The sequence below is a fragment of the Plectropomus leopardus genome, chromosome 3 (genome assembly GCF_026936395.1).
Source record: "Plectropomus leopardus strain MGB_pleo_1.0 chromosome 3, ASM2693639v1, whole genome shotgun sequence".
Lineage (NCBI taxonomy): Eukaryota > Metazoa > Chordata > Actinopteri > Perciformes > Serranidae > Plectropomus > Plectropomus leopardus.
The window spans coordinates 18671789-18696372 of NC_142178.1; the positions used below are offsets into that span (position 1 = coordinate 18671789).

General features: G+C 40.6%; 3 protein-coding genes and 1 long non-coding RNA gene across 4 annotated transcripts in view; 2 read left to right on the forward strand and 2 right to left on the reverse strand.

Annotated features, from left to right (window-relative positions):
* Nucleotides 1–431: 431 nt before the first annotated feature.
* LOC148189971 (uncharacterized) lies at nucleotides 432–5630 on the forward strand. The gene is made up of 3 exons (XR_015776245.1): nucleotides 432–836; nucleotides 4219–4592; nucleotides 4719–5630. It is a non-coding gene; the product is annotated as an uncharacterized LOC148189971 (long non-coding RNA).
* palb2 (partner and localizer of BRCA2) lies at nucleotides 1602–12266 on the reverse strand. Its single transcript, XM_042485346.2, has 13 exons — nucleotides 11015–12266; nucleotides 10634–10724; nucleotides 10485–10544; nucleotides 10230–10401; nucleotides 7527–9050; nucleotides 6039–7369; nucleotides 5750–5902; nucleotides 4699–4781; nucleotides 4416–4565; nucleotides 4216–4332; nucleotides 3369–3456; nucleotides 3030–3241; nucleotides 1602–2955 (listed from the first exon to the last, which is right to left on the reverse strand). The coding sequence occupies exons 1-13, from the start codon at nucleotides 11035–11037 to the stop codon at nucleotides 2724–2726; spliced, it is 4236 nt and encodes a 1411-aa protein (XP_042341280.2). The 5' UTR covers nucleotides 11038–12266; the 3' UTR covers nucleotides 1602–2723.
* A 91-nt stretch (nucleotides 12267–12357) lies between these two features.
* Nucleotides 12358–19240, reverse strand: LOC121942307 (retinol dehydrogenase 8-like). Its single transcript, XM_042485479.2, has 6 exons — nucleotides 19111–19240; nucleotides 15292–15453; nucleotides 14991–15170; nucleotides 14628–14721; nucleotides 13247–13430; nucleotides 12358–13136 (listed from the first exon to the last, which is right to left on the reverse strand). The coding sequence occupies exons 1-6, from the start codon at nucleotides 19214–19216 to the stop codon at nucleotides 12909–12911; spliced, it is 954 nt and encodes a 317-aa protein (XP_042341413.1). The 5' UTR covers nucleotides 19217–19240; the 3' UTR covers nucleotides 12358–12908.
* Nucleotides 19241–21466: 2226 nt separating this feature from the next.
* The window catches only part of col5a3b (collagen, type V, alpha 3b), a 51942-nt gene continuing 48824 nt past the window's right edge, over nucleotides 21467–24584 (forward strand). The window contains exon 1 of the mRNA XM_088075811.1: nucleotides 21467–21905. Within this exon, the coding sequence (XP_087931937.1) occupies nucleotides 21827–21905 (79 nt within the window). The 5' untranslated portion in view covers nucleotides 21467–21826. The remainder of the gene's footprint in view (nucleotides 21906–24584) is intronic.

The window sequence follows — 24584 nt, forward strand, 5'->3', positions numbered from 1 at the left end:
CAAACCGACTAAATGTGGCAAAACTGAGTTGAAATGACACTTATTTTTCTATTGACATCTCAGGCTGCTCATCATCTGTTATGCAAAAGATTAGCAGGTGTTATCAATTACAGGTTATTATGCAGTAGTTTCACTGTTGCAGCCCAGTTGAGATCAAATTGGACTGTATGCGCCCAACTAAGATGAATTTGACAACCCTGAGAGTAAATCCAAATCTTTTGGCACCTCTTAGTGGACGTAAATTGCCATTACATCAATAATCCAAAATGCACTGTCATCAAAATACTCCATACATGTATGAGGATTAATTGATAACTTTATCACCATTAGTCATCTTTATATAAGTTAGTTCCGACCAAGCAATTTGATTGGTCGAGTACAACATCACTGGGACTTTTAACTCTGCATGTATCACTCCGCTTTACAGCTGCGTTAAACCGTTAATTAGGCCTTCCCTAGTTATCTAATGTTACTGTGTATTGTTCTGGAGGTCTACTTTGTGTCCCTCTTGTGTTACCGTAGGGCAGGGGAAAAGTAATGGGGGCAACTTCCACTCTTTTGGGAGCTCATTCATGTGTGGGAGTTTTGGTAAAGGGAAATAAAAGGGCAGCATTTGCTGTTGGAGCATCCACACCTTCTTCCGTTCAGTTTATTGTTTCATTAGTTATTCAGTTAGGTGAACCCAGGACGCTCGGTTTACTTGGAGGAGGCGGAGTTCTTCAACAAGCCGCTGTGAGAGCTTTTCTGCGGAGCTGTTAGCTGCTGTTGTTTTTAGCTTAGCCGCCTCAGTATAGCTAACTAGCTGGCTAATCATCCTACCGTGCTTCAAGAAGTTGGTAAGGACTCTTTCTACTCGGAGACACACAACATTTAACAGTCTGCTACAGTTAACAGACTCTTATTTCACTGGAAGCACACAGATAATTGTACATGATACTTCGCAGCTGACCTGTGCATATCATGTAGCCTTAACTAATGCAAAGTAGCTGGCTACTTTGCATGAAAAAGTTTTGTGTTGCTAGGCAACAGCTATCACTTCCAGATGTTGTGATTATCTTCGGCATGAGGCCAATACAACCAGTCACAGCCATGATGATATACAGTACAAAAGCACTCCCTCTGGTGTGATATTGCTTAAACTAAGTATGTTTTGTCATAAATAAGACCTAAATAGAATGCAAAAAATAATACTGATACATTTTCAAAGATGCAGCCATTGCATAGATTTTTTTTGGTCAAATCTGTTATAGTGCAGTGTTTTCCACATAGACTGCTGCTAGTGAGACCGGATCCACTTCCTTACTAAGGGCAATGATGGCAGAGTACAAACTGTTCGTAATCTTTGCCATGAGGTGACGATCATGCTTAACTGCTTTCACTCTGGGCCTTTGCAGTCACATGTTTATGCTCTCCAACACAGCAAGCCTGTATGAGTACATTTACTCTTATGTAATTCTGTGGTAACAATTTACAATTTACACAAAATTTACAATTTAGACAAATAAGAGAAAGCATGTCTTAACTGTCCACCTTCTTAAATTGAAATACAGTGCATCTAAGATGGGTTTGGTTCAACTCAGTAATATAAAAGGAGACACAAATACAACAAAATTCACAAATGTTTAATGTAAATTATGATAAAACCGTTGGCAACACTTATTTTTCTTTAAATATAGAAAGTATTACAATGTATTTCAGTCAGAACAGTAAGGAACAGTCAAAACAGCAGCAGTGGTATAAACACAGTCAGATTTGGGTCATAGTGGTCTAAAAAATGAAAATCTAACATCAAGTTAATGTTCTCACACAAGTAAGTTCAGTGTGTGTTACTCTAAAACAGCGTAGAAAGGCAGGAGGAGAAAAGGCCAATTTAGAAGCACAGTATCACTGAGGTCATTTTATGAATACCAGCGGGTCAATAACTCGTTGAAAACGTTTTGTTTGCAGTTTCTAAATGTCTTCATCTAAGCAGTATGCTGGCATTAAGATTGCAGAGACACTCCTATGCAGGAAAGTGTAATTTTGTAAACCTGAAATGTCTTTAAGGGGAGCCACAGCATCTCTTTGAAATGCGCTCAGGATCAAGTAGAATTAACAAAAATGATACTGAAGGATTTTAAAATCTTCATGTAAACATTCATACAGTGAGAGACAGACATTTTATTTGATAAAAGTAATCAAAGAGTCTTTAAAGGGATAGTTTGGGTTTTTTGATGAGAAGCTGTAAAAGGTAGTTATTCATAGTCAGCGAATTATTGCACAAAGTAGATGGTGGTCAGCACGTTCCCAGCTTGGAGAAGCAGGCAGCAGTACCACCACAGAAGTTAAGCAATTTACTGCTGCAGACAGATGCAGCAAAATGTACTTTAGCCACCTAAAAAATCCATATCAGTTTGAGTGTATGCTATATTTTGATTATTTTCATTGCTTTATCTTACTGTTAAACACCAATTTCTGAAGGGGACCTGAGGTGGTTATATCTGTCTATGCCCTAGGACTCACTAAGACACCACACTCACAACAAAAACAGAAACTTTACCTCACAGAACACAGGAGCTCTTGGTCTGACACTGCTTTTGATTTGTTGGTTTGTTGATGTAATTATGTGACTTTCGTGAATCTGAACTAACCGTTAAAACACCAAAAATAGAAATAGATACACTGACTATGGATAAGCACCTCGTACAAACCCACTTCAAAAGATCCGAACCATCCCTTCAATATTAGCGACAGATTGAAGTCTGACTAGTACTGTAGCAGTGTAGAGATACGTCTCCATTGTGATGTCCAGTCACCAGCGTACCTCCTCCGCCCCATCGAGCCAGCTGCCAGCCTTCACTCTCAGGAGCCCACACCATCCTCGAGGCCCCCCTGCACCCGAGCTCCCACACACACAGACAGCCACTCTGACTCAGGCCCAGCACCATGGAGCCGTTAACGTCAGCTTCACACAGCCTGCAGAGCACAGACGCAGATGTTATATGAGCGTACGTATATATGCAGAAATACAAATATAGTCCTCATCTCACCTGCCAGACCAGGATTTGGGCGAATACAGCCGAGAAGCCAGGACAGATTTCCCACTCAGAGGGTTAACGGCGACCAAGGAGAACAAGGGGGTCTTCTTCCTTTCCTCTTCCTTTCCCTTCTTCAAAAACATTTGTTCTTTTGCCGTGGCCTCTTTTTCTTCCTCCTCCAGGGAGCTGAGGAACTGGTGCTGCAGCAGGACAAATAACACTCCCTGTGTACCGACATACACACAAAAACACACACGAGTCAAATCATCTGAAGAGCTGGACAGTAACGCTGGCACAGGCAATTTTACGACACCTGGCAGTTCCCCTTACATACAAAGCAAATAGACTTACACAGTGGGAGTATCCTCGGAGACACGCCGTGTTTGATAAAACATCTCCGAGGATGATTTTCTGCAGCAGCTGTCCGGTTTTTAAGTTCCTGTCACAGAAAATACATTGAACAGTCAACAGCTGAAGTGCATGTCACAGACAAGTCTGGCTGTTTTTTCTGAGAATTTCTAGAATCATTATCTCTGTCAATTAGGACACATGACGTTATCGGGCCAAAATAATCCTGCTTATTCTCATCCAGCTAATTTAGTGTTTTGAAGGCAGTCTGAGAATTAAGTTGTTGATCCTGGATGAATTTATCTCAAATAACAGCATGCCTGATTTTTGAAAAAAGGTGAAAAGAGTAGAATTGAAACCATATGCAGCATTTGTTTTACATTCCTTACTAAAATCTCTCAAAAATCAACTTCAATTTCACAATTTATAGCAAAATGAGTTCAGCAGTTAATAATTTAATATATTTTCATGTTCAAATAACAAATTCCCATTCTAATGTCAGATTAAATATCATATGTTCTGATTCAGTTGGTCTCAACAGAAAGAATCTTTTTGTTTATGTTTTTGTATTTGTTTTTTATTTAGAGTACACACTTTTCTAGTTTATGTATTTTTCGTTATGTGTAAGTATAGGCAATTATGATTTAAACAGTCCCATTAATTTGAACCAACTCCAAAAAAAAGGGGACTCAACGTCTGAACCAAGAACACTACATGACATATTTTAACATCACATCAAACAAGTGCATTAAACCTCTGTAGAAACAAAAAGCTAGATTTCATCAAATATGTTGAGGATCTTTTGGTGTGAGGTAACCATCAGCGTGGCAATGACTATTCTGTTGCTTACCAGATAAAGAGGCGTCCACCCTCTTCTGAGCCGATCAGAGCATCTGAAAGTCCATCCACAGGAGCGAGGGCCCCGACACAAACACCAGGACACACAAGAGACTGAGAGCTCAATGTGCTGAGAAAGAGACGAGACACGGTTATTTCATCATGGCACAGTCAGATATCTCAGAGAGAATAAATACACCAACTCTGTGTTACCTGCCACTGTCTGACAGCGTGAACACCTGCAGGCTGGAACCAGATGCTGAGTGGGAGGAGGTCACCACTCTGGACTTGGGCACACCAATGACAGCCTGGACCACATCCTCACAGAGCAGCACTTGTAAGAGGCTGGAGCACGACAGCATCCTGTGCACGTGGATAACATGAACACAGGTAAGATGAAAAAAGCTCTTTAAACTTCAACAGCTGGTTTGTCCATGAACATAAACCGAAAATGTTCAAATGTATATCAGATAGTGACTGAGTGTGTTGTATTCACCTCACTTCTCTGATTTCCAGCTGACCCAGAGTCACGCACATCAGCCCAGCAGCATCCGGCACGGAAAACACACTGATCACAGGCTGTAAATAAACACAAACAAACAAACAAACAATAGACTGTTGCATGTCAGACTGAATTTGATATGAAAAACATTTGATCCTTGAAAAAAAGAGTGAACATTGTCAAAAAGAACTGCTGATCTATCACAAAACACTACTCAGTGAATATTTAAAACATAAAATGTAGTATATTAATTAAACAGGTAGACACAAAAGTATGCTTATGGTATGTGTTTCATTTTGGAGGATACCAGTAGAGTAATTGTGCATGATTAGCTGACGTTTTGTTAACATTCAGTTAGCAGTATGTTATCCTTCTTATCTTTGTCTTGATAAATGTGTAGCTGGCATTCGGCTGATAGATCTGAAGGTCCTATACCCACCCTTTTGTACATTGGACATGCACCTCTAAAGACTGGAAAATGTTGAATTGCTGACAGGTTTAGACACATTCGTCAAACACCAGATAGACATTAGGGACCACAGGGTAAATAGGTGGCAAGCTGTCAAAGTCTGCAAGGATCAATACCATTAACTGACTACAGTTTTGTGATATTTTGCCCATTTCCCTCTGTTAAGAGCTTATCTTTATATCTGCATTTGTTTTTCGTGCTTACTCACACATTACTTTCTGATGATGAATGATTGACAGAATGACAAATGTTTAGATTGGCACTTTTTTTAGCATTTTTTTTAGATTTATTGCCTAATACATAAAATCTCAAAATATTGTGAAAAATGTCCTGAAGAAGACCCCAGAGCCCAAAGTGACATCAGAAAACTGAACTGTTCATTTTGTCCAACCAACAGTCTAAAACCCAAAATTTGATTTACAAATTTGTTATAAATTGAATTGATATAAAACACAAATGCAGAAAATGCTCATGATTGAACAGCTGGAACCAGTGAATTTATGGCTTTTGTCCTTGAGTGATGATTAATCAGTGACTGTGATATGCAGGCATGCATTTGCACATCCACACACTCACCTCATTGAAGGCCCAGGTGTGTGTTAAGCTCCAATCAAAAGCTGAAGTCTGACTCCAGAGACACACTGCCCACTTTCCAGCTGCTGCGACACACAAACCACCTGAGGATCCGGGCAGACAGCACGCATCCACCAGACAGCCTCCTGCTGGGGCCTGAACACACGCAATTATACACTCAAATATGTTATATATGCCCCAGATACACACACAATTCATCTGCGAATAGTTACCGACTTTGATTCCAAACTGCATGTTGTAGCCAAACATCAATTCTCAATTGTGAAAGTACCTTTAATGTGTGTCTGCATCTCATCATGTGTTCCTCTTCTGATTCCACCCGCCCTCCTGAGCCCTGTGACTGCGTGCTGGAGACAGCCAGGCAGTTAGGAGGATCAGATGAAGCCTGGATTTGACCGGCGGGGGAGGCGGATGGCTGGCTCGGAGGGAGGGAAGTGATGGATGGACAGGGCGAGAGAGCTGGAGGGGAGAGTGCCTGGGTGGACGGGCTGTGTGGAGGAGGCAGGGTGAGACATGGGGCGTTGGGAGAGGAGGTCAGAGGGAGGGCAGCAGCGATAAGGTGAGGGGTGAGTCCTAGTGAAGGTAGCGTGGGGCTGGTGAGGAGAGCAGAGGCGGGCAGGTGTGGAGTTGTGAAGGGTGCTGATGCCACAGGGCTCATCAGGAGCTGCGAGTGGCGCGGTACACACGGGTCAGGATTTTTATTGTCCACCAATCTGTCTCTGGGGGGACTTGCAGTGGGTTTGGAGGATTCATTTGAATCTTGAGCAGCGTTCAGATGGTCTCCTGGAGCTTCACTGTCATTACATAACTGTGCAGCGGTGCAGCTGGTAGAAGGCTCCTCAGGGGTTTCCTGTAGAGGGCCTTCACAGGACAGAGTCTTGATAAAAGCTTTATCTTCCGTTTGGAGGTGTTTACACCACCGATCCTCCAAGGGACGAAGTACAACAGGATAATCTGTTTGTTCCTCAAATAAAATGACAGAAGAGTCTTTTATTTGAAGTCCATCTGAGCGCTCGATCACATCATCATTCTCCTTGCCTGCAGGGCTGTCTGCAAAGTTGATGTGAGGCTGTGACTTGTCAATATTTACAGTCACAGTGTCTCTCGAAGGATCTTGAGCCACTGACACAGATGCTGTTGAGATGGTGTGAGTCTGACACTCTGGGTGAAGGTTGTCAGTCTGCTGCTCTAAAGGAATTTCTGTAATATCTCGACAGAATGACCATTTAGTCGGCCCGTGTTCTTCTGACATGTTTTGAAGGTCTATGGACTCTGTTGCAGCTTGTGTTGCTTCAGTGGGATTGGGGGAGTTTGTGATTGTGGGCGTGAGGCAGAGCGGAGGCGGAACACGCATCACTGGGCTGCGCCAGCTGTTCCTGCGTGTGTTGCGGGACGGCGATGGAAAATGTTCGACTCCTGAATCCACAGCAGCTTGGCGGAGCTTGTGCAGCTTTAGGGAGGCAAACTGGTCATCAGGGAGATGAAAATCTTGTGGAATGTCAAAGTTCATCAGCGGGTTGGGGGACAGAGTGGGGAGAGGGAGCAGAGAGGACTGGGTAGGTGAAGAAGAGGGCAAGAGGAGAGACCGCCAGTTTGCAGCATCTGCAGGACACGAAGTAAATGAAAATTTAATGGGAGGAAATGGTTTCAGCCCCTTTTTATTTTTTTATATATATACAGTATATTCATTATGATTTTTAACAGGAATATCTCTATGACTGTCATGCACAAATTTAAAGAGTCACAATACAAGTCTTACCTTTACTCATCTGTGTGGATCCGTTACTCCTGCTCTTTTGAAAGATGGGATAGACCTTCTCCAGATGTCCGGAGGCAGAGCTGGACTGAGCTCTGTTAACTCCAGAAGAACGCTGTGTCTCTGCGCTGTGGGTGGATGCAGGTGGGGGGTCATCCTGCACTGGAACAGCTTCTCCTTGAGTGAGACAGGGCTGCGGTGCATCAGATAAATGGAGAGACGGGGAGGAAGAGATGAAGGGACTGGTGGGCTGGGGATCATCTGAGGTTTGTCCAAGGCCGAGTTGATGGGTGTCTAAACTAACAGAGCGTTGTAGGGGCTGAGGTCTCCCCCTGCCCCTGCCTCTTCTTCTCCTCCTACCTCTTGCTGGGTGAGCAGTGGTGACTGTGGGAGAATAACAAGCATCCACGTCGATCTGACAAGCTGAGTTTTGATCTGAAATCCCACTGGAGCTCTGACTGTTAAGCTCAGCCGATGTATTAGCAGAATGTGATTCCATGTGAGGACCTGGTGATTGTGTCTGAGTGTGTTGATCTGAACATTCATGGTTGTTTGTGTGTCTATTCGATCCTTGGCCACGGCCCCGGCCACGTCCCCGGCCACGTCCCCGGCCACGTCCCCGGCCCCTGCGATGTCGTCCTATGTTCAGCTGGGAGAGTATGACGGCCTGCATGTCAGGCTGGCTCTGTGAAGACGACATACGTCTTGTGGTTCGGACGTAGTACTCTGCTGGGAAAAGTAGTCCCTCCACCAGGGTACAGGAGTCCAGGAGACTCACAGCCTTTACATCATGCTCTCCTCCAACCATCTCACCTTTTTCCTCTTTAATTTCAGCTGTGTTATCATGACAATTTTCAGTTTCTATTTTCTCTGTTGTGTTTTGTTCAGTATCTTTGTTACTGCTGTCTTCAAACAGCCTTTGTTGTCTACGATTCTCAGCTTCCCCTCCTCCCTCTATCTCCCTTCCTCTTCCATTCTGCGTGCCATCTCGTTCTCTTCCTTCAGTGTTAACTGCAGCGGTCCTACATCTTAGCAGCAAAGATGTTGAATCTGATTCTTTTCTCCCTTCAGCTCCCAACTCAGTCTCTTTTTCCCTTTGTTCTGGTTGTCCTTGTATCTCTTTCTCCGCAATGTCTCCTCTGTCAGTTTGTCCACAAGTGTTCCAGTGTGAAAGCAACAAAGAGGGAGACTCAGAGTCCGTACAAGAAAATAGTTCTTCACTTTCATTCACAACCTCTGTTTCCTCTGTTTTGGCCCTCTCTTCACTTCCTCCTCTTCTAATATTCTCCACCCTTTCACTCTGCCCAGATCCTTCCTCGCTGTTATCGTCTGTGCTCCTGCCAGCCTCAGCACTCCTCCTCTCCAAGCGCAGGCGGCTACGGCGAGACCTGAGGCGCAGTGCAGGGCTGTTTCTGTGACCTCTAGCTGCATCATGGCTGGGATCTGCTGTTTGTGTGCAAGCAGTATCAGTGGGGAGCAGGAACTTGATCACCTGGTTCCTCCTGGAGTTATCAGGATTTGCCGGACCTGGTAAAAAAACATAAATCAGAAAATGTGTGAATTTTATTTTGCACTGTTATTACAGGCAAAACATTGTACTCTTAATCTCATCCATTTTACAAGATATTTTTTTGATGTGGAAAGACATGTAAGCAATTTATGTGTCTGAACTGCATTAGGCAGAGGAAGAAAAGGAACATGTACACATGCAGATGGACATACATAATATGTGCACATGTACATCAAATAACAAATATATTGTTCATTTGGTGATTAAATTAGGCACAATGAAAACGGATTATGTTAAGTGAATACTTAGAAACTACTCTATCCTCCTACCTTGTCTCTCTCCTCTATTTGCTGATGTCCCAGCAGTTCGTAAACACACTAACAAAGCAATAACGGTATAATCACTGCAGTTGGCATAAGTTTTGGTTGCCCTCATAATAATGCACAAGTATGATGCACGTCTTTGCATCAACAATCGATGACTTTACAGTAAATGTATTTGTCACATTAAATTTTATGCAATACAGTGTCAGTGAAATGTTATCCTGTCAGTTCCCTCAATTTGTGCATTAAAGGAGACTGTGTTGGCAAATGTAAGATTGGGCATATATGGCTGCGCAGTTAATCAAAATATCATGGAAATAGCAATATCCAAATTACAGTAGCTGCAGCTTTTTTTGTAAAGGTAAAATGTGTCACATATATAAAATGACAACATATCATTTTAAATGAAGCATTGTGGTGCTACACAGATACCCCGGCCTAAAAATCACATTCCAGATGTAAGGGAACATGTTTGTTTGGTACAGCCTGCAGAAAAAGTTTACGTCATCATAGTTTTTAAAATATGTTTATCAGTGAAAATGATGATCTGTCTTACTAAAATAAAAATAATTGCAATATGATTTTTTTCACACATTGTGCAGCAATCGTTGAGCAGACAGTGTCTCCATTGAGGACAGGCTCTTCTTGAGTATACTTAAATAATAGTTAAATCAACATTGCAAGTAGAGGTGCATGATGCTATATATAGTTTATTACATGTGTAGATACATTTACAGCTACACTTTTGGCAAATAAATCTACTCCCTGTATCACTTCAAGATATTTTACAACATACATTTCTATCTAATGATCACTGTAGTTATACACTGTGTAAGATATTCACGCCCTGTTCTTTGATTTGGACAGACTCACCTCCAGTGTGTCCCAGGCACTCAGCTACACCTGTGTCTGTCCCATTGGTGGTGTTTGGTATCAATGAAGATAGGCTCAGATGGGGGTTAGATGTCACCTCTGTGTCTCTCTGGTCCTGCTGACTGATTCGGCTCCTCACATGTCTTCTGACTGCATCCAAACGCTCAGCACGCTGCGAACAGATCAACATGTGCGTGAGAGACTGAGAGTTTCAACACTGGACCTTAAGAGGTAAAGTGAAACAGTGATTGTTACCTGAAGTCTCTCGGCTGTCCTGAGGTACTCCCTTTGCAACAGTGCCAACTTCCTACGAAGCTGAGTGAGCGAAATTAAAAAACTCCGGCATCAGTCAGGAGACAGTGAAATGTTAATTGTGTCACTTTGTGTATGTTTATGTACAGTACCTTCTCCTTGTCATCACAGTGCAGTGTAGTCCTCAGCTGCTCCTCACAGTGCAGGATATCTCCACATAGCTCTCCATCCTGCTCACTCGGCCTTAACACACAACACACAGATACAACACACACACATGCGCGACTACACGTTAAATGTAACTATGACACGGCTAATATAACTTTGGTTTCGTTGTTGTATGTATTTGTGAGAAAACGTTAGCTTAACATAGCTAGACAGCTGGTGGCACAGTTCAAACTAAGTAAACGTTACCCTCGTTTAATATTTATAAACGTTACGATTCAACATAGATAACATCAGGCAAACACACTTATTTCGCTGAAATGACAACTTGTTCATAGATGTATATGTTAATATTTGGGCAGACTTACAGTGGCACCGCCGGTATGTCCATGGAAAGTTTATTTTGGTGATCGATAATGCGGGTATCGATTTAGTCCCAATTTCCCGCGACTAGATCTCACAGGCCGGATCAGTAGAGCCCCGATGACTCGATCAGTCCAGTCGGAGGAAGGAAGCAGGTAAACGTAAACTCACTAATTAACCTGAAAGTTTATTTTCGTATTTACTACAAAATACTATAGCCTTCTTTGTCACTTCGTTGTACTTGGTTTAGAATACCAAAAATGTGGAAGTGTATATGCCATATATGATGAGGAATATCTGATAAATCACATTTTTAAAGTGATATTAACCGTTGAACGTGTTGATTTAAAGTCCGACACAAACAAGCTAACGTTAGCTTAATATCTTTAGGAAGCTAGTTAACTGACGTTTACCTTACACTACATCTCCAAAACAGCAAAATAAATCGCGTTAAAGGTGAAATACTTTTTTTTTTTTTTTAAAGTAAAGTGCTTTAATCTGGAACACTGTGGACAGTAATGTCTTTAAAACCTGTGTTTAAAACCTGGCAAATGTAAAAACGCCACAGTGGTTCTTTTAGAAAAGTTATATTGTGAAGAAAAAAAAACATCAAGTAACTGTTTTTATTCACATAACACCACTAAACAAAACTAGCTGGGATTTTTGCACAGATATTTTCATTTATGATGTCTATTTTATTTTATTTTGGCAATAGGAAAATCTGAGAAAGCAACCAATAATTTTTCACATTTGATTAGCAATGCGTTTAGAGCCAGTATAACATTTAACCTAATTAGGAAAGAAGTAAAGTTGTCAAAGTTTGCTTTCTATTTTGTTTAAACATCACACAGATAAATAATTGGGACGTAATCTTGAAAGCATTCGTCACTGTGTATCAGTATAACCAGATGTTCAATATCATATTTGGAGGTGAGTAGTCCATGTGGCAAATGCTATTAGTTAAATATAATTGCGATATTTATTTATTTGTGTAAATGCAAATGTTTGTCTGAGCTAACCACATGCAATTAAAACAATGCTGTTTTGATTACTCTTGCCCTAATATGTCAGGTAATGGCATATAATTAAATTGTAGATTTTTTAAATTTGGTGATATTGATAGGGCAGTGACTTTTTTATTTGCAAACAGAAATATAATAAGTTTTCTATCAGTGTAAAGTAGCTAGAGACATTTTGGCTTTAATGTGTTTGTCACCTGAGAGAGATGACACAGAAAAAGTATTTTCTGATGTAACTTGCATGCATATCGCTACTTTACCATAAGCACAAGGAATATGTATGCAACAATGTTAGCTCAAAACTATTAAAAGCACTAAAATAACTCCTGAAAGGTATAAATGTCAGATTTTAATGTCAAAATAATTGCTCCAGTATATTGACAGAATTTGAAAAATATGTTCATAGATGCAAATACATAAGCTGCAAGTAAACAAGGTGAAATAGGCCTATCTTACTGAACCAATTAGAGTTTACAACAGTCTGAAATGTGAATTTGTTTGGGACTGTGGCTAAAATATTGAAATCAGGCTACAGTATGCTGTCTTGTAAGTGCAAACCCTATTTATTTGGCACTCTGGGCAGGCCAAAACATTTTTTTAAACTGTTGTAATATCTCAACTCAACTGGACTCAGATGTGGCATCTAGACATCCACAAACTACAATCTTATACAGAAAAAGAATACAGGGGGCGCTATTCATTGCAAAACAGACTGCATATACTATAAATAGAGGTAAACATGGCAGGTCACAAAAATATAAACTCTCTGAAACTGTTTACATATGCATGTACTTGTTTCTTCCTCTGACAACCTTAGCCGAGGTAGTGCATGGTCCTTACTGCAGTCTGTTGTTCACAGTTGTGTACAAGATGCATATTTCTAGTTTGGGGAGACAGTCCTGCTCCTCAGACAGCCACAGGTGAGGTACTTCATGGCAGTCATGCTGATGTGCATTAGAGAGCCCAGGTTAAAGAGCATGTGGTAGAAGGCATGGACAGACAGGCCTCCAGTTTCATCAGCATATTTCAACGCTACGATTGGCGTGTATAAGGGGTTGGTCAGATTACGGAAACGCGGGCTGCTCGCTTCAATCACTTTCTTGGTGCACTGCAGAGAGTGAGAAGATGGACACAAGATTTGAGCGACAGGTCAGTGAGGCAGACAGACAGACAGATGAGGCACAGTGAGACTGAGTCACAGGCTGCCTGTGAACTTACTCTGGCGATGTCGTCAGGCGTTTGTCCCAGTGTCTCAAAGATGTCAACAGAAGAAGGAAGATAGACGTTTTTGAAGTAATGCACCGTGTCAGGATCAGCTCCAGGATACTCCTTCTGCCTCACATCCTGAATCATCTTTGCCTCAAATTCTGTGTGCACGGGGCCCGGCTCAATCAGTGACAATCTGAGGAGAGACGCAAGACAGAGAGGGAACATCAGAAGACTCGACCTCATCAACAGAACATTGTTAGATAAAGGAAGAGCTCTTTGTCAAATGGTTAACACTATGGCTGAAATAATTTACTCATTAATAGTGCAACAGAATAGTAATCAACAACAATGAATTAACCCCATTAACATTTGAGTGTAGGCTGCCAAAATTAAAAAAAAAAAGAAAAACTTTTTTTTTCTTGTAAGACCATTGCAATGAACTTGACATTGTACCACTTTGATTGTTATTTTTGTTTTATGCTGACCACACTGACCAGACTAGAATCCAGTCTATCGATGGGTTTGTGTAACTTTCGTTGTGGCAGCCTACGAAAATTTAGCAGTGCTTTAAAGAATATATGAAGGCTGTAGAGTATGGTAAAAGATTTAAAATTTTTAATAATTTCCCAAATCAAAATACCAAACATTTTGTAGGTTGCAGCTAGAGAAAAATCTACCATTAATGTTTCATCCTGTGCTGTTGTCAAGTCAAAATTAAATTTCCGACCACATGCATGAAAAACTAATACAGTTACCCTCAGCATCATCAATACTTTTCTGTTTAGTGCTAACTAGTAAATCTTAGCACTCTAATGCTATGCATCTATGTCTTTGTTTTGTTAGTTAATAGAGTGGTGCATAGATGATGTTTTTTTTTCTTAGGCCAACACAGAAATTAACATCACCCTTCATTCCCTCAACAAATCCCAATGAGATTTTCCTCTTGGATTTTGGATTATTGCAAAAAATACGATATGTGGCAAACAATATTTAATGTTTTGTTCTGCTAGAAAATCTTCAAACGAACACCACTTTTATGCTGTTAAAATGTAAAACATAAATGCCATTGGTTTAAATAAAAAAGGTAATGTTTGGCTATACACAAACTACACCACAGTCACATGACTTAATGTCACCACCACGACAAGGCTGTAAAGCTGTGTGGCATTATGATGTTCTGTTCTATCATTTAGTCACTTGTTTGCAACAACTTCTTTAAAGACACATAAAGGCTTTCAAATTCACGTTTTGTATTTACTTACATATTTATTTACAAGATAGAGGAACCATAAGTGCTAAAATGCACCGATGCATAATAAAATTGCTGACACATGTTTAAAGACTCATTCCTACATCACTATGTGATCAAAGTAGTATCAGTGGTACTTACGTGACATTAAACTTCAAAAGCTGTACTGCCAAACTCTCACAGAAGCCCTCCATAGCAAACTTGGAAGCTGCATACACGTCATTAAACACTACACCTGTAGGCACACAGCAAAAGCACAAATTTCACTTTCAGACAGCGTGAACAGTCTAGTAAACCTGCGCCTCCTAGTCACTGTTTTGAAGACACATCCCATTTTGTAAAGACATAAATTAGTACTTCCTCAGTCATCCACCAACTCTCCCATTCATCCATCATCAGCACATACAAACATCAAACTGAGGCCCGCAAACCTGTCATGTCTCCCTGTACTGTGAAAAATGCCCCAGCCCGCCTCCTCTCCCAACACTCATCCTGTCTACTAACCTTGCAGTCCCATCACACTGCTGACCACGATGATGTGTCCTCCCTTCCTTTTCTTCATATCAGGCATCACCTCTTTGATCATGCGGATCACCCCAAAGAAATTAGTCTCAAACACTTTCTTCATCTCGTCGATGGGGATGCTCTCTATCGGACCCACGAGGCCGATGCCTGCGTTATTGACTGGTCAGGAGAAGAGGAAGGAAACAAAAAAAGAGGACGATGAAGAAAATGAACAATCAGCATCATTTTGGGACAGTGTAGCAGTGCATGGTGCAACATGATGAGGATGCATTTTACTTACTGAGAACATCCACGTGCCGATCTTTGATGCCATTAATACACTGTTTGACAGACTCATCGTTGCAGACGTCCAGTACAGCCAGGGAAAGAGTTTTCCCATACGCATCTCCAGCTGCTTCCACCAGCTTATCTTTACGTTTCAGATCACGCATCGTTGCAATGACTGTAAACAGGTGGAAAAGAAGGACGTTCAAATGTTATGTATTGTATTAGCTTTTGAAAAAATGTCTTGCTATACTAATCAGACATGTAAATGGATTTGAATACAAGTTAAAAGAGAACTAGAGCCCCACAGTCTCTTATACTCATATCTTTAACTCAAAGATCCTACTAAACTGATTAATAATATTTGATTTTTTTGTAGCTTTTGCCTTCATAATGATAGGACCACTCAAGCATGAAAGGGAGAAAGAGAAGGGATGACATGCAGCAAAGGCACGCAGTTTGGAGTCGAATCCACAGCCACTGCGGCGAGCACATAGCCCCTGTACACTGGGCACCCACTCTACCAGGTGAGCTAATAAGCATCCCACTGATTAGTAATATTTGTACACCTCTTCATATAATCTAAGATAAAATTAGTTTGACAATTAATCAACATATTCCATGATCGTTAGCCCAGGGCACACAGTCAAACTGTTGTGTTATCTTTGTTTTAGGATGCAGAGATGTAAGCAGTTTCCTTTCCAGCGCAGTAGTCGATCAATACTCATTTAGAAGAATCAGCAGTTGTGAAGGGCTAAAAATATAGAGATAAACCACAAATTCACAACTTTTTTCCACTGGCAGCTTTAATGAAAAGAGCAGCAGCTCCACACTGACTTTAAACCACAAATTATTTAAATGTTTCACTCCCACTTAGATCCTTGTCATACCTCTTTGACCCCTGTGGAGGCATTCGTCTTTTCATCATCACTGTTTGCCAATATCCCTGTGAATAAATTATGCTCATTTAATTTTCATGGGCAGCTTCCAAGTGTGAGTTTGTGAATGGATGTAACACTCCCACAGCTCTGTGCCTTCAGGCTGTGGCTGTAAATAGGCATGTGATTAGGCAACCTGCCCAGGTAAATGAGGTTACAAAAAGACAATATCTGAAAAGTCAAGCGGAGTTCATTGGCTCAGGCTGCATGTAGGCTCACGCAAGATACACACATAAACACCAACGTCATGGTATGCTGATTCGACCTCAGTGTCTTCATGTGTCTTCAAGCTCTTGTGTAGCAGCAATGCATGTTCTGTCAGTGTGCGTATGTGTGTGTTTTCAGTTTTAGGAAACAATGTCTGTGCTGAGTGATGCTGTGTTTGTGTATGTTTCCTGTCATAGGAGTGAACGGAAAGAAAGGAGCAAAGGTCATGAAGAACTGAGAAGGTGACGCAACAAAAATATTGTTAGAGACATGATAGATGATAGGTGAGAATGGAGAGTAGAGCACACACACACACACACACACACACACAAAGGAAACTGTCTTCACATACATCCCTTTCCTGACTGAACCCATGGGCTGTTTTTTTCCCCCTGAATTCGCTTTCCAAATAACTGATATAACACAACAATGGAAAAGCTAGTGCTAAATATAATATCATTGTAGAGGAGATAACCTTAAGTAGCCCTAATATAGACACACTGTGCTCATACACAGACCTGTTACAACAGCCAGTTTACATATCAGCATTAGCATCTTGCTGTGATGCTCACGTCACCTGCCTCCTCCAGAAATAGCCCTTACCAGCCTTTCATCCACAATGGAGCTCAGCGAGCCAAAATTAGCCTTCCTAAGCAAGGCTGTAGTAGGGCTTTAATTATTGTCTGGCGTTACCTGTGCTATCCTGAGAGTGACTCAAAGGTTAAGTTGGGATCAGAGACATAAATATGTGTGGCAGCAGGGAGGCTGAGTGAGCTGTTCTTAAAGGAATACTTCACAAAATGACCATTTATATTTCAATTATTCATGCCTTGTTACCTTGAATTTGTAAAGAAAATGTTGTTTTTCTTGCACAGTGAACAGAGAATCCAAAGACGGCAAACACTGTAAACGGAGACGAGGTTTTACAGCAAAACTATATCAAAACGTCATTTTACAGAGTAATACAATTCGCGACAGGTGTTTTGATGTAGTTTCGCTGTTAGACCTGGTCCCTGTTTACTAGAATTAATCAACAGTGTTTGATGTATTTGTATTCTTTGTTCACGGTAGGCATGAGAGAAAAATTATTTTTTTAAACATGTTGCAGGACTCAAATTCAGAATAAGTGCATATTTACAAAAAAAAACCCAAATTCTAAAGTTCATTAGTTTGAACACTAAATGTCTTGTTTGGGCACTGTAATTAATTAAAAATAAGATGAATTTGCAAATTATTGCATTCTGTTTGTAATTACGTTTTACACACCAGTTCCCCAAAATTTGGGGAACTGGTGTTGTGTCTACAGGCACATTTTCTAAAGATTTATTTTCCAAAATATATATATTTTTTCTTTTTCAATAATTTTTTACTTTTATTTAATTATTTGTTTAGTAATGTTTTGTAGTATAATGTGCAATGTTCATCATGCGCAGTGTAATGTGTTGCATGTTTTGGCAGCATTTAATTTACAATTTGGAAATTGAAAAATGTGATGAACAATTTCAAATGGTTCTTAGAATATATGCAGTATTTTTTTTTATAAAATGTTTAACCTTATTAAACTTTGCTCAATTTAAACTGTTTCTGAGCGTTTTCTTTCTTGTAGATAATTGAACTAGTCTTAGCATAAACTTCTTTTTAAACGTCAGTAAAATTAGTAGTTACAAACATCCCTTATCTCTGCAAATTCTCTCGAAATAGAAAACCTCCCAGACTCACTTTGTTGATGAAAGAAGTGATACAGAGTTATAAGGCACACTTTTCTCGATTATGATGCATGTAGGAAGGAAACTTTTCCTGTAAAAATGATATCTTGAAAGTGATTGTATGTCAATTGGACGTCTAAATTCTATGTTTTTTCTTCAAATTCTTGAAAGCGTAAAAACTATAAAGCAAAAATAAAATATTACACATGATACACAGATTTGTGGCAGCCCAAATATTTAACAGGTATGTTGTCTCTACTATGACATCCGTAAATCATTATCACTGCATCTGCTCCACAGAAAGTAGAGTGTGACCTCTGACCTCTCTGTAAGGACAGGAAATACTGTAGGCAGTGGAGATTCCCTTTCAGGGCTCAGTAGTGAAGTTTGTAACCACAGTTTTGAATTTGCTGCATTGTGTCTATTTATGAGTTTATTCTGGTTCATTTACTAGAATCAGACAGTCCTGTTATTGATTCTTGGTTGCGCCTAAATTGAATCCTCCTTTACTCTCATGTGGTTCAGAGTTTATTGTATTTTTTAATTTAAAACACTGAAAACAACATCTCAGTCAGCTTCAGACCCCCCGCTATGACTGAGATGCACAGAAACAGAGGCTTTAATCTGCATAATCATGTGGACTACCATGTAACACTCTTATGTGCACTTCACTCATGATGTAAGCATCTTATGTGTAAACAGTGCAGGAGAAGTGGTGATGATGGTATTATGTTTATGAAGGGTTTAACACATTGTGTAACATTTACCCTGCAAATAAAGCTGTTACTATTAGTAGCAGCTGTTGTGTCATTCCATCATTTCTTTATTATGAAACTATTTTTCTTGTATTTAGCTATTCTTGGTAACACAAGTATAGCCTTCTTACATGTCATGCCAAACAAACTGAAATTTCAATTAAATGTTCTCTCTCTTTCTCTCTCTCTCTCGCACACTCACGCACGCGGACACAGACAGTGCACTTACCGTGGTAGCGCTTCTGTTCGTCCTTGGCCAGCATCACGGCCATCCTCAGGCCGATACCGGAGGAGCAGCCGGTGATCAGCACCACTTTCTGCCCGGGACTCGCCATGGCTCCACTGTCTGTCTGCTCTGCTGTCACACTGAACGCCAGCCGCTCTGCTGGACGAGCTGAGGTGAGAGCCACTGTTAAGAGGATAAGAGTGACACACACACAGTCACATGGACAGAGCGCAACTACACAGGGATTATCTAACCGGTGCACGGATGGTTGCCCCGTAACTTCTTTATTGTAGTCCATGATAATAGACATGAATTATTTTAAACTTGATAGACCCTCTGACTTTTATTGGCGGGTTGATCAGAAGTGTGAAGAACAAATTGAAAAAGTTGAAATCACATACTGATATGTAGTCAGCCTCTGCAAGGTAAAGAGGAGTGGTGCCCCCCAGTGGTCAATATGATTTATTGTTCAAATAAGTCCACTGTAGCACCATGACTGAAATGACTACTGTTATTCACAGCCAGTGCAAATCTGTCTCCATTATACAAGAGGATGCCTGAAGAAGATGCAGAGTGAGTGTTAGGAAAGGTATAATTAAGTCCAGTAGAATACTTGAACACACACACAAACTATCTATGTCTTTTGCACAAACACTTGAACTTAAGATCATAGCTGCCACTCATCATTTTAACACAGCCTTCTTGAAGCAGGTGGAAGGGCATTATGAAATATGCCTGGAGTCTACTTGCCCCCCCCCCCACACACACAAAAAAGTCAGTATGTATGTGTGCCTGTGTTCAAGCAATTTACAGCTGTTACCAAAACACCACTGTCACCACAACATCAACTTCTAATGATCATTGTGTGTTAAATTTACAATATCTTTATTTTTAAACATAAAATTATCTACCAACTGAAGAATATGCATACAATATTCAATTTAATATACCAAATGTCATTATCTTGTCCATATGTTCTTCCCCAGTATATCTACAGAGACATTTGTGTGTCTGCTAGAAAGCACTTATGCTTTTTGCTATTTTTTATACAAAATGCTGCTGCAAGATGGTGCCAAGAAGAACAATAATCATTCCCTATCACTAACATGAGTGTACTCAAAACATGCACCTTCAATCCAGCGCTCTTCTTCATGTGCACATTTCTTAATATGTCAGTTATCAGTACACAATAACAATTTATTGATTACGCTATTTTTTGGCAAATTTTCTTTCAACTTTAGTTTGTTTTTGTCATTAAGACATACATTTGTTTAACTTGATTTATTTAGATTAAAACAAATGTTTTAACATCTTCATCTGCTTCAATATTATATAGATTTTTTTTTCACATTTGAATGTATAAAATGTGCTACCGTGCTATATAAATACATTTGTATTTGATATATTTGGTTTTAGTCACCTGCTTATGCTATCCCTTTTAAGTCTAAGTCATATTTCAACTTGCAAATGATCTAAATAAAAACATGTTTTCTTAGACAATACCGGCTGAGCTGAAGCAGGACAGAGGAGACCTGAGGCTCATATAGGTATTCATGTGCATTTATGCATGTGTGTGCATGTACTGAGCTCAGATCCTGTCAGTCTTTTCCCCCTATAAACTTTTGCCCATAAACACCTAAAATATTTCTGATACCTCCCAAAGAGCTGCTAGTTTCTTTTGACTTGTCCACATTAGAGATAAAGAATGATAAACCCTCAAAGTGGAGGGCAGGAAGCACATTCTGCTTTTTATTGTGCCTATATATAGGAAGAATATGGCCTATGTGTGTTTGAAGAGAGTTTGGGGTGGGCAAAGACAGACAGGCACTGGAATTTGGAATCTGCAGCAGCATATTTTTATTAGTTGGGCAGCACCTTTGTCCTGTCCTAGCATGCTTTGTGTGTGTGTGTGTGTGTGTGTGTGTGTGTGTGTGTGTGTGTGTGTGTGTGTGTGTGTGTCTGCAGAGAGAGTGCATAAAATTAAATGTGGCACGAGCTTTCATTGTTCATGCTGCTTGTTTTGTATTTGGTCCTATAGAGAGAGAGACTTTGCTGGCAACTTTATTTTCAAACATTGAAACTTATTGCACATGTGCTTGAGCATATGTGCGTGACAACGTTATAATGTTTAGCTATATGTCGGTGCGTGCGTGCTAATACGTGCTCGTGCGCGGGAGAGCTACAGAAATAGAGACAGCACATAGTCCCTTAAATCACTCAGACAATAACGATGCCGATAATGACACGCGCAGTAATTATGTTTCTGCCCCACGAGTCCCAACCAGGAGTCTCCAGGGAAGGAGGGGTCACCCCGGAGGAGAGAGGGAGAGAGGAAGGGAAAGGGGGGAGGAGGGGAGAGAAAGTGAGGAAAGTTCTCTGCGGGTGAAGAAGGAAAGACCTCCCGAGATTAAGAGCTTTTTTTCCCCCCCGCTGGTCTCCCTTTTTCATCCGTCCACCAAGAAGAAAAACATCAAAGACAGGAGTTTACGCGCTGCTAAAGGTCATTTTTCATCAATTAAATCAGCCTCTATGCACGCGCGCTCTTAATTGCCAGCTGGTGAAGCGCGCGCTGAGACGCACGGGCGCGAGGCAGCAGTTCCAAGGCTGTTAAAGCTCTCGCGCGCAGAGCCAAAAGTTTCTCTGACTTCAGGTGTCTCGCGGAGCGCACGGGAGCCACGAGGGGATTACTGGCCGCCGTATCGATAGCTTCAAATGCAATATGATGGATCGATGGAGTCCAGTGCGCGAGACATGGCTGCTGTTGCTGCTCGTGTCGGTGTTCCACACCTCAAGGGCAGGTAGGCTGAAATATCTGTGTGCAAATAATTAGCTCGCTCAGTTCTAATGCCAAACTGCGTTTTAGCCTGTAAAAAGTTCAAGTTTAATTTGCCAGTGCTTTCTCCCTCCTTGTCTTTTTTTCTCTCTTCTTTTTCTCTGTGTGGCATTAGTTGTCATCATTTGTCACCACCTGCCCTCCAGACCCCTGTGAGCTCATAAGAGTTTAAATGTCATCCTTAACTCTTTCCTAACATCATTTAAATATTTTCCAGCAAACTCACTCACTGTTTGCGTATTTTAAAAATTCAGGACTGTTGATGTGAACATGATTTGTCAGTGGTAGGTCAGTCCCCAACACCCCAGCCCACCCTCCCTCTCAAATTTTTTTCTCCCAGTCATTTTCCACTTAACTTCAGAAAAATTGGCTTTTTGACAGATGATTTTGTCGTGCCAGGTCATGCAGACATAAAGCTTATTGAACTGAACCACCATATTTCTGGGCTCCTCGAGCCCAGTGCACATTTGCTAGACAGTCGAAAAGGCATTGGTCTATATGTCTAGACTTGTTCTTCCATACTTGCATCAGTCCATGTTCTCATACAGCAGCATACAGGATATTTAACCTGTACAGCTGGGTAATGGGGAACAGACTGAGGCAAATCAAAGTGAGCTGCGCTGAACTGTGCTGAACTGTGCCGAGGACTCTTGGTTACATCCCCCAGAGCTGCACTGGAGGCACTCGAGGAAGACTTTGTTCTTCTGGAGCTTTAAGAGCCTGGTGTCATTGATGGTTATTAGGATAAGTGTGCATCCGTGTGTTTAAGAAGAACATTTTATGACTGTCTTTATGAATGCTGTTTTATCCTCTAATGTAAGACGATGAGAACATAAAACCTACAGAAAATCTCAAAGTAGTCCCTTACAAGGTAACAATGCAGTTTGAGTCAAGTTTCAAGACCAGAACGTTTCATGTAGTTTTGAGCTTTTAAGTTTACTTTTCACCTTGGACACAGTAGTTGACATAATATTTTAAGCTAAAGGTCCATTGAATCGCTTTTCCTGGAGTTTTCATGTATACTACATCAGCAGATGGAGTTTGCAAGTTGTAATGGAAGTGTAGGTGGTTAAAATTTCACTTTTTACTGGAGCACTTAGAGGACTTCTCCTCGATGGTAGATTAAGAGAAAAGTCTGTTTGTGGAAATGCGCTTACTGCTTTCTTGTCAAGAGTTAAATGAGAAAATTGATACCCCTCTCATGACTGTACAGTAAAGCTTGAACCAGAAGCTGGTTAGCTTTGCTTGGCACAGTGACTTAAAACATGGGCAAACAGCGAGCCTGGCTCTGTCTAAAGGTTAACAAAATCCTCTTATCAGCACTCTAAAGCTTTCTAGTTAATGTGATTATTTGTTTTATCCATTCAAATGCCAAATTGGAGACAACACTTGCTTGGATAAATGTGTATTCTTGGTAAAAATACATGTGTATAAATAAACATTGGTATGTATTTTTTCTGATGCACTGAGGTGTAATTACTACGTCTCCTTTCCGTTGCACATTTCTTACATACTAACACCTAAAGTGAAGCGTTATTGATGTTACAGATCTGTCTTAGTCTTCTGTTATGAACCTTTTCCTCTACTGCATTGTTTGCATAATGTAATATTTCACCCAAAATAGTATGCAATTCACTATTGGTTTCATGCATACTAAAAATCTCACATGTTGTTTCAGCATTCAGTATGTTAATATAGAATTTCGGACACTGCCTTTATTTTGGCCGGGGGAAGTCATTTCCTGGAGTCTTGGAGGTTGCAAGGCAGCTTGGGAAGTTGAGCTCTTGGCAAGAAAATATACTTTTTTTTCTCCCCCAAAATTTAAAACTTAAAAAAAAAACTGAATACTGCTTCTTTAAAAGTTCATTCTTGATCTCACAGACAGTTGACAATGTGAGCTCAACTCAAGATGAGATCTGCTGATCAAGTTAATGTGATATCAGCAAAAGTTCCAGATCAGCTGCTAAATGTTGTTCAAGTTGACGATGTTTAGTCAGCCACATATCATTTCCTCATGTGCTCTTACAACATCGACAGTTTTCAGCCTGCACAGAGAAAACCACACAAAAGTCTTTTAAACATCATACACCCATTACCTCTGCTGTTTTCCTCATTTAATGGCTGTTTTTTTATGCAAGTCAGCATCGACCCGCTTTATTCAGGATTACGACAGCGATTTGCTGTGAAACAGTCAGTGAGCAGGTGACTTGGCAAAGACTCCACCATGTTGCCTCCACGTGCTGAGAAAAAGCTGAAAAGCATTTATGTTATGTAAAGGCAGCTTTGAAAGAATTCCCAGCGATCTGGCTTTGTACTAAAGATTAAAAGACAACCTGAATGCAAGCTACTTTATTATAGTTTGTTTGATCGTGTGTTAATAATATATTAAGAAAAATATACAAAGTCAAGACAGAAGCTGTTGGGCATTTTTGTAGTATAGTTATCACGCCATATCATGTTGCAACTTAAACACATTCTGGGTGAAACCTCACTTTGTCTGTGAAGGTCATTACTGAAGTGAAATAATGTGACCTCTTGACCTTTAGGGTCATCTTGGGTCAAACTAGGTCAAGGTGTGAACCCTGTAGCATCTCACAGGCAGTCAGAGAACGCGTCCTTGTAAACAGGAATTTTACTAGTAGAC

Bases quoted from the DNA above. Each gene is read 5' to 3' on its own strand.
- palb2 (XM_042485346.2), bottom strand. From the start codon at position 11,037: ATGGACATACCGGCGGTGCCACT. The intron at 10,545-10,633 runs GTACTGTACATA...TCGCTCACTCAG, and splicing joins ACTGTGATGACAAGGAGAAG to CTTCGTAGGAAGTTGGCACT. The intron at 10,402-10,484 runs GTAACAATCACT...ATCTGTTCGCAG, and splicing joins GGACAGCCGAGAGACTTCAG to CGTGCTGAGCGTTTGGATGC.
- LOC121942307 (XM_042485479.2), bottom strand. From the start codon at position 19,216: ATGGCGAGTCCCGGGCAGAAAGTGGTGCTGATCACCGGCTGCTCCTCC. The intron at 15,171-15,291 runs GTAAGTAAAATG...TCTCCTGACCAG, and splicing joins TCGGCACGTGGATGTTCTCA to TCAATAACGCAGGCATCGGC. The intron at 13,431-14,627 runs GTAAGTACCACT...GTCTCTCCTCAG, and splicing joins CTTTTGAAGTTTAATGTCAC to ATTGTCACTGATTGAGCCGG.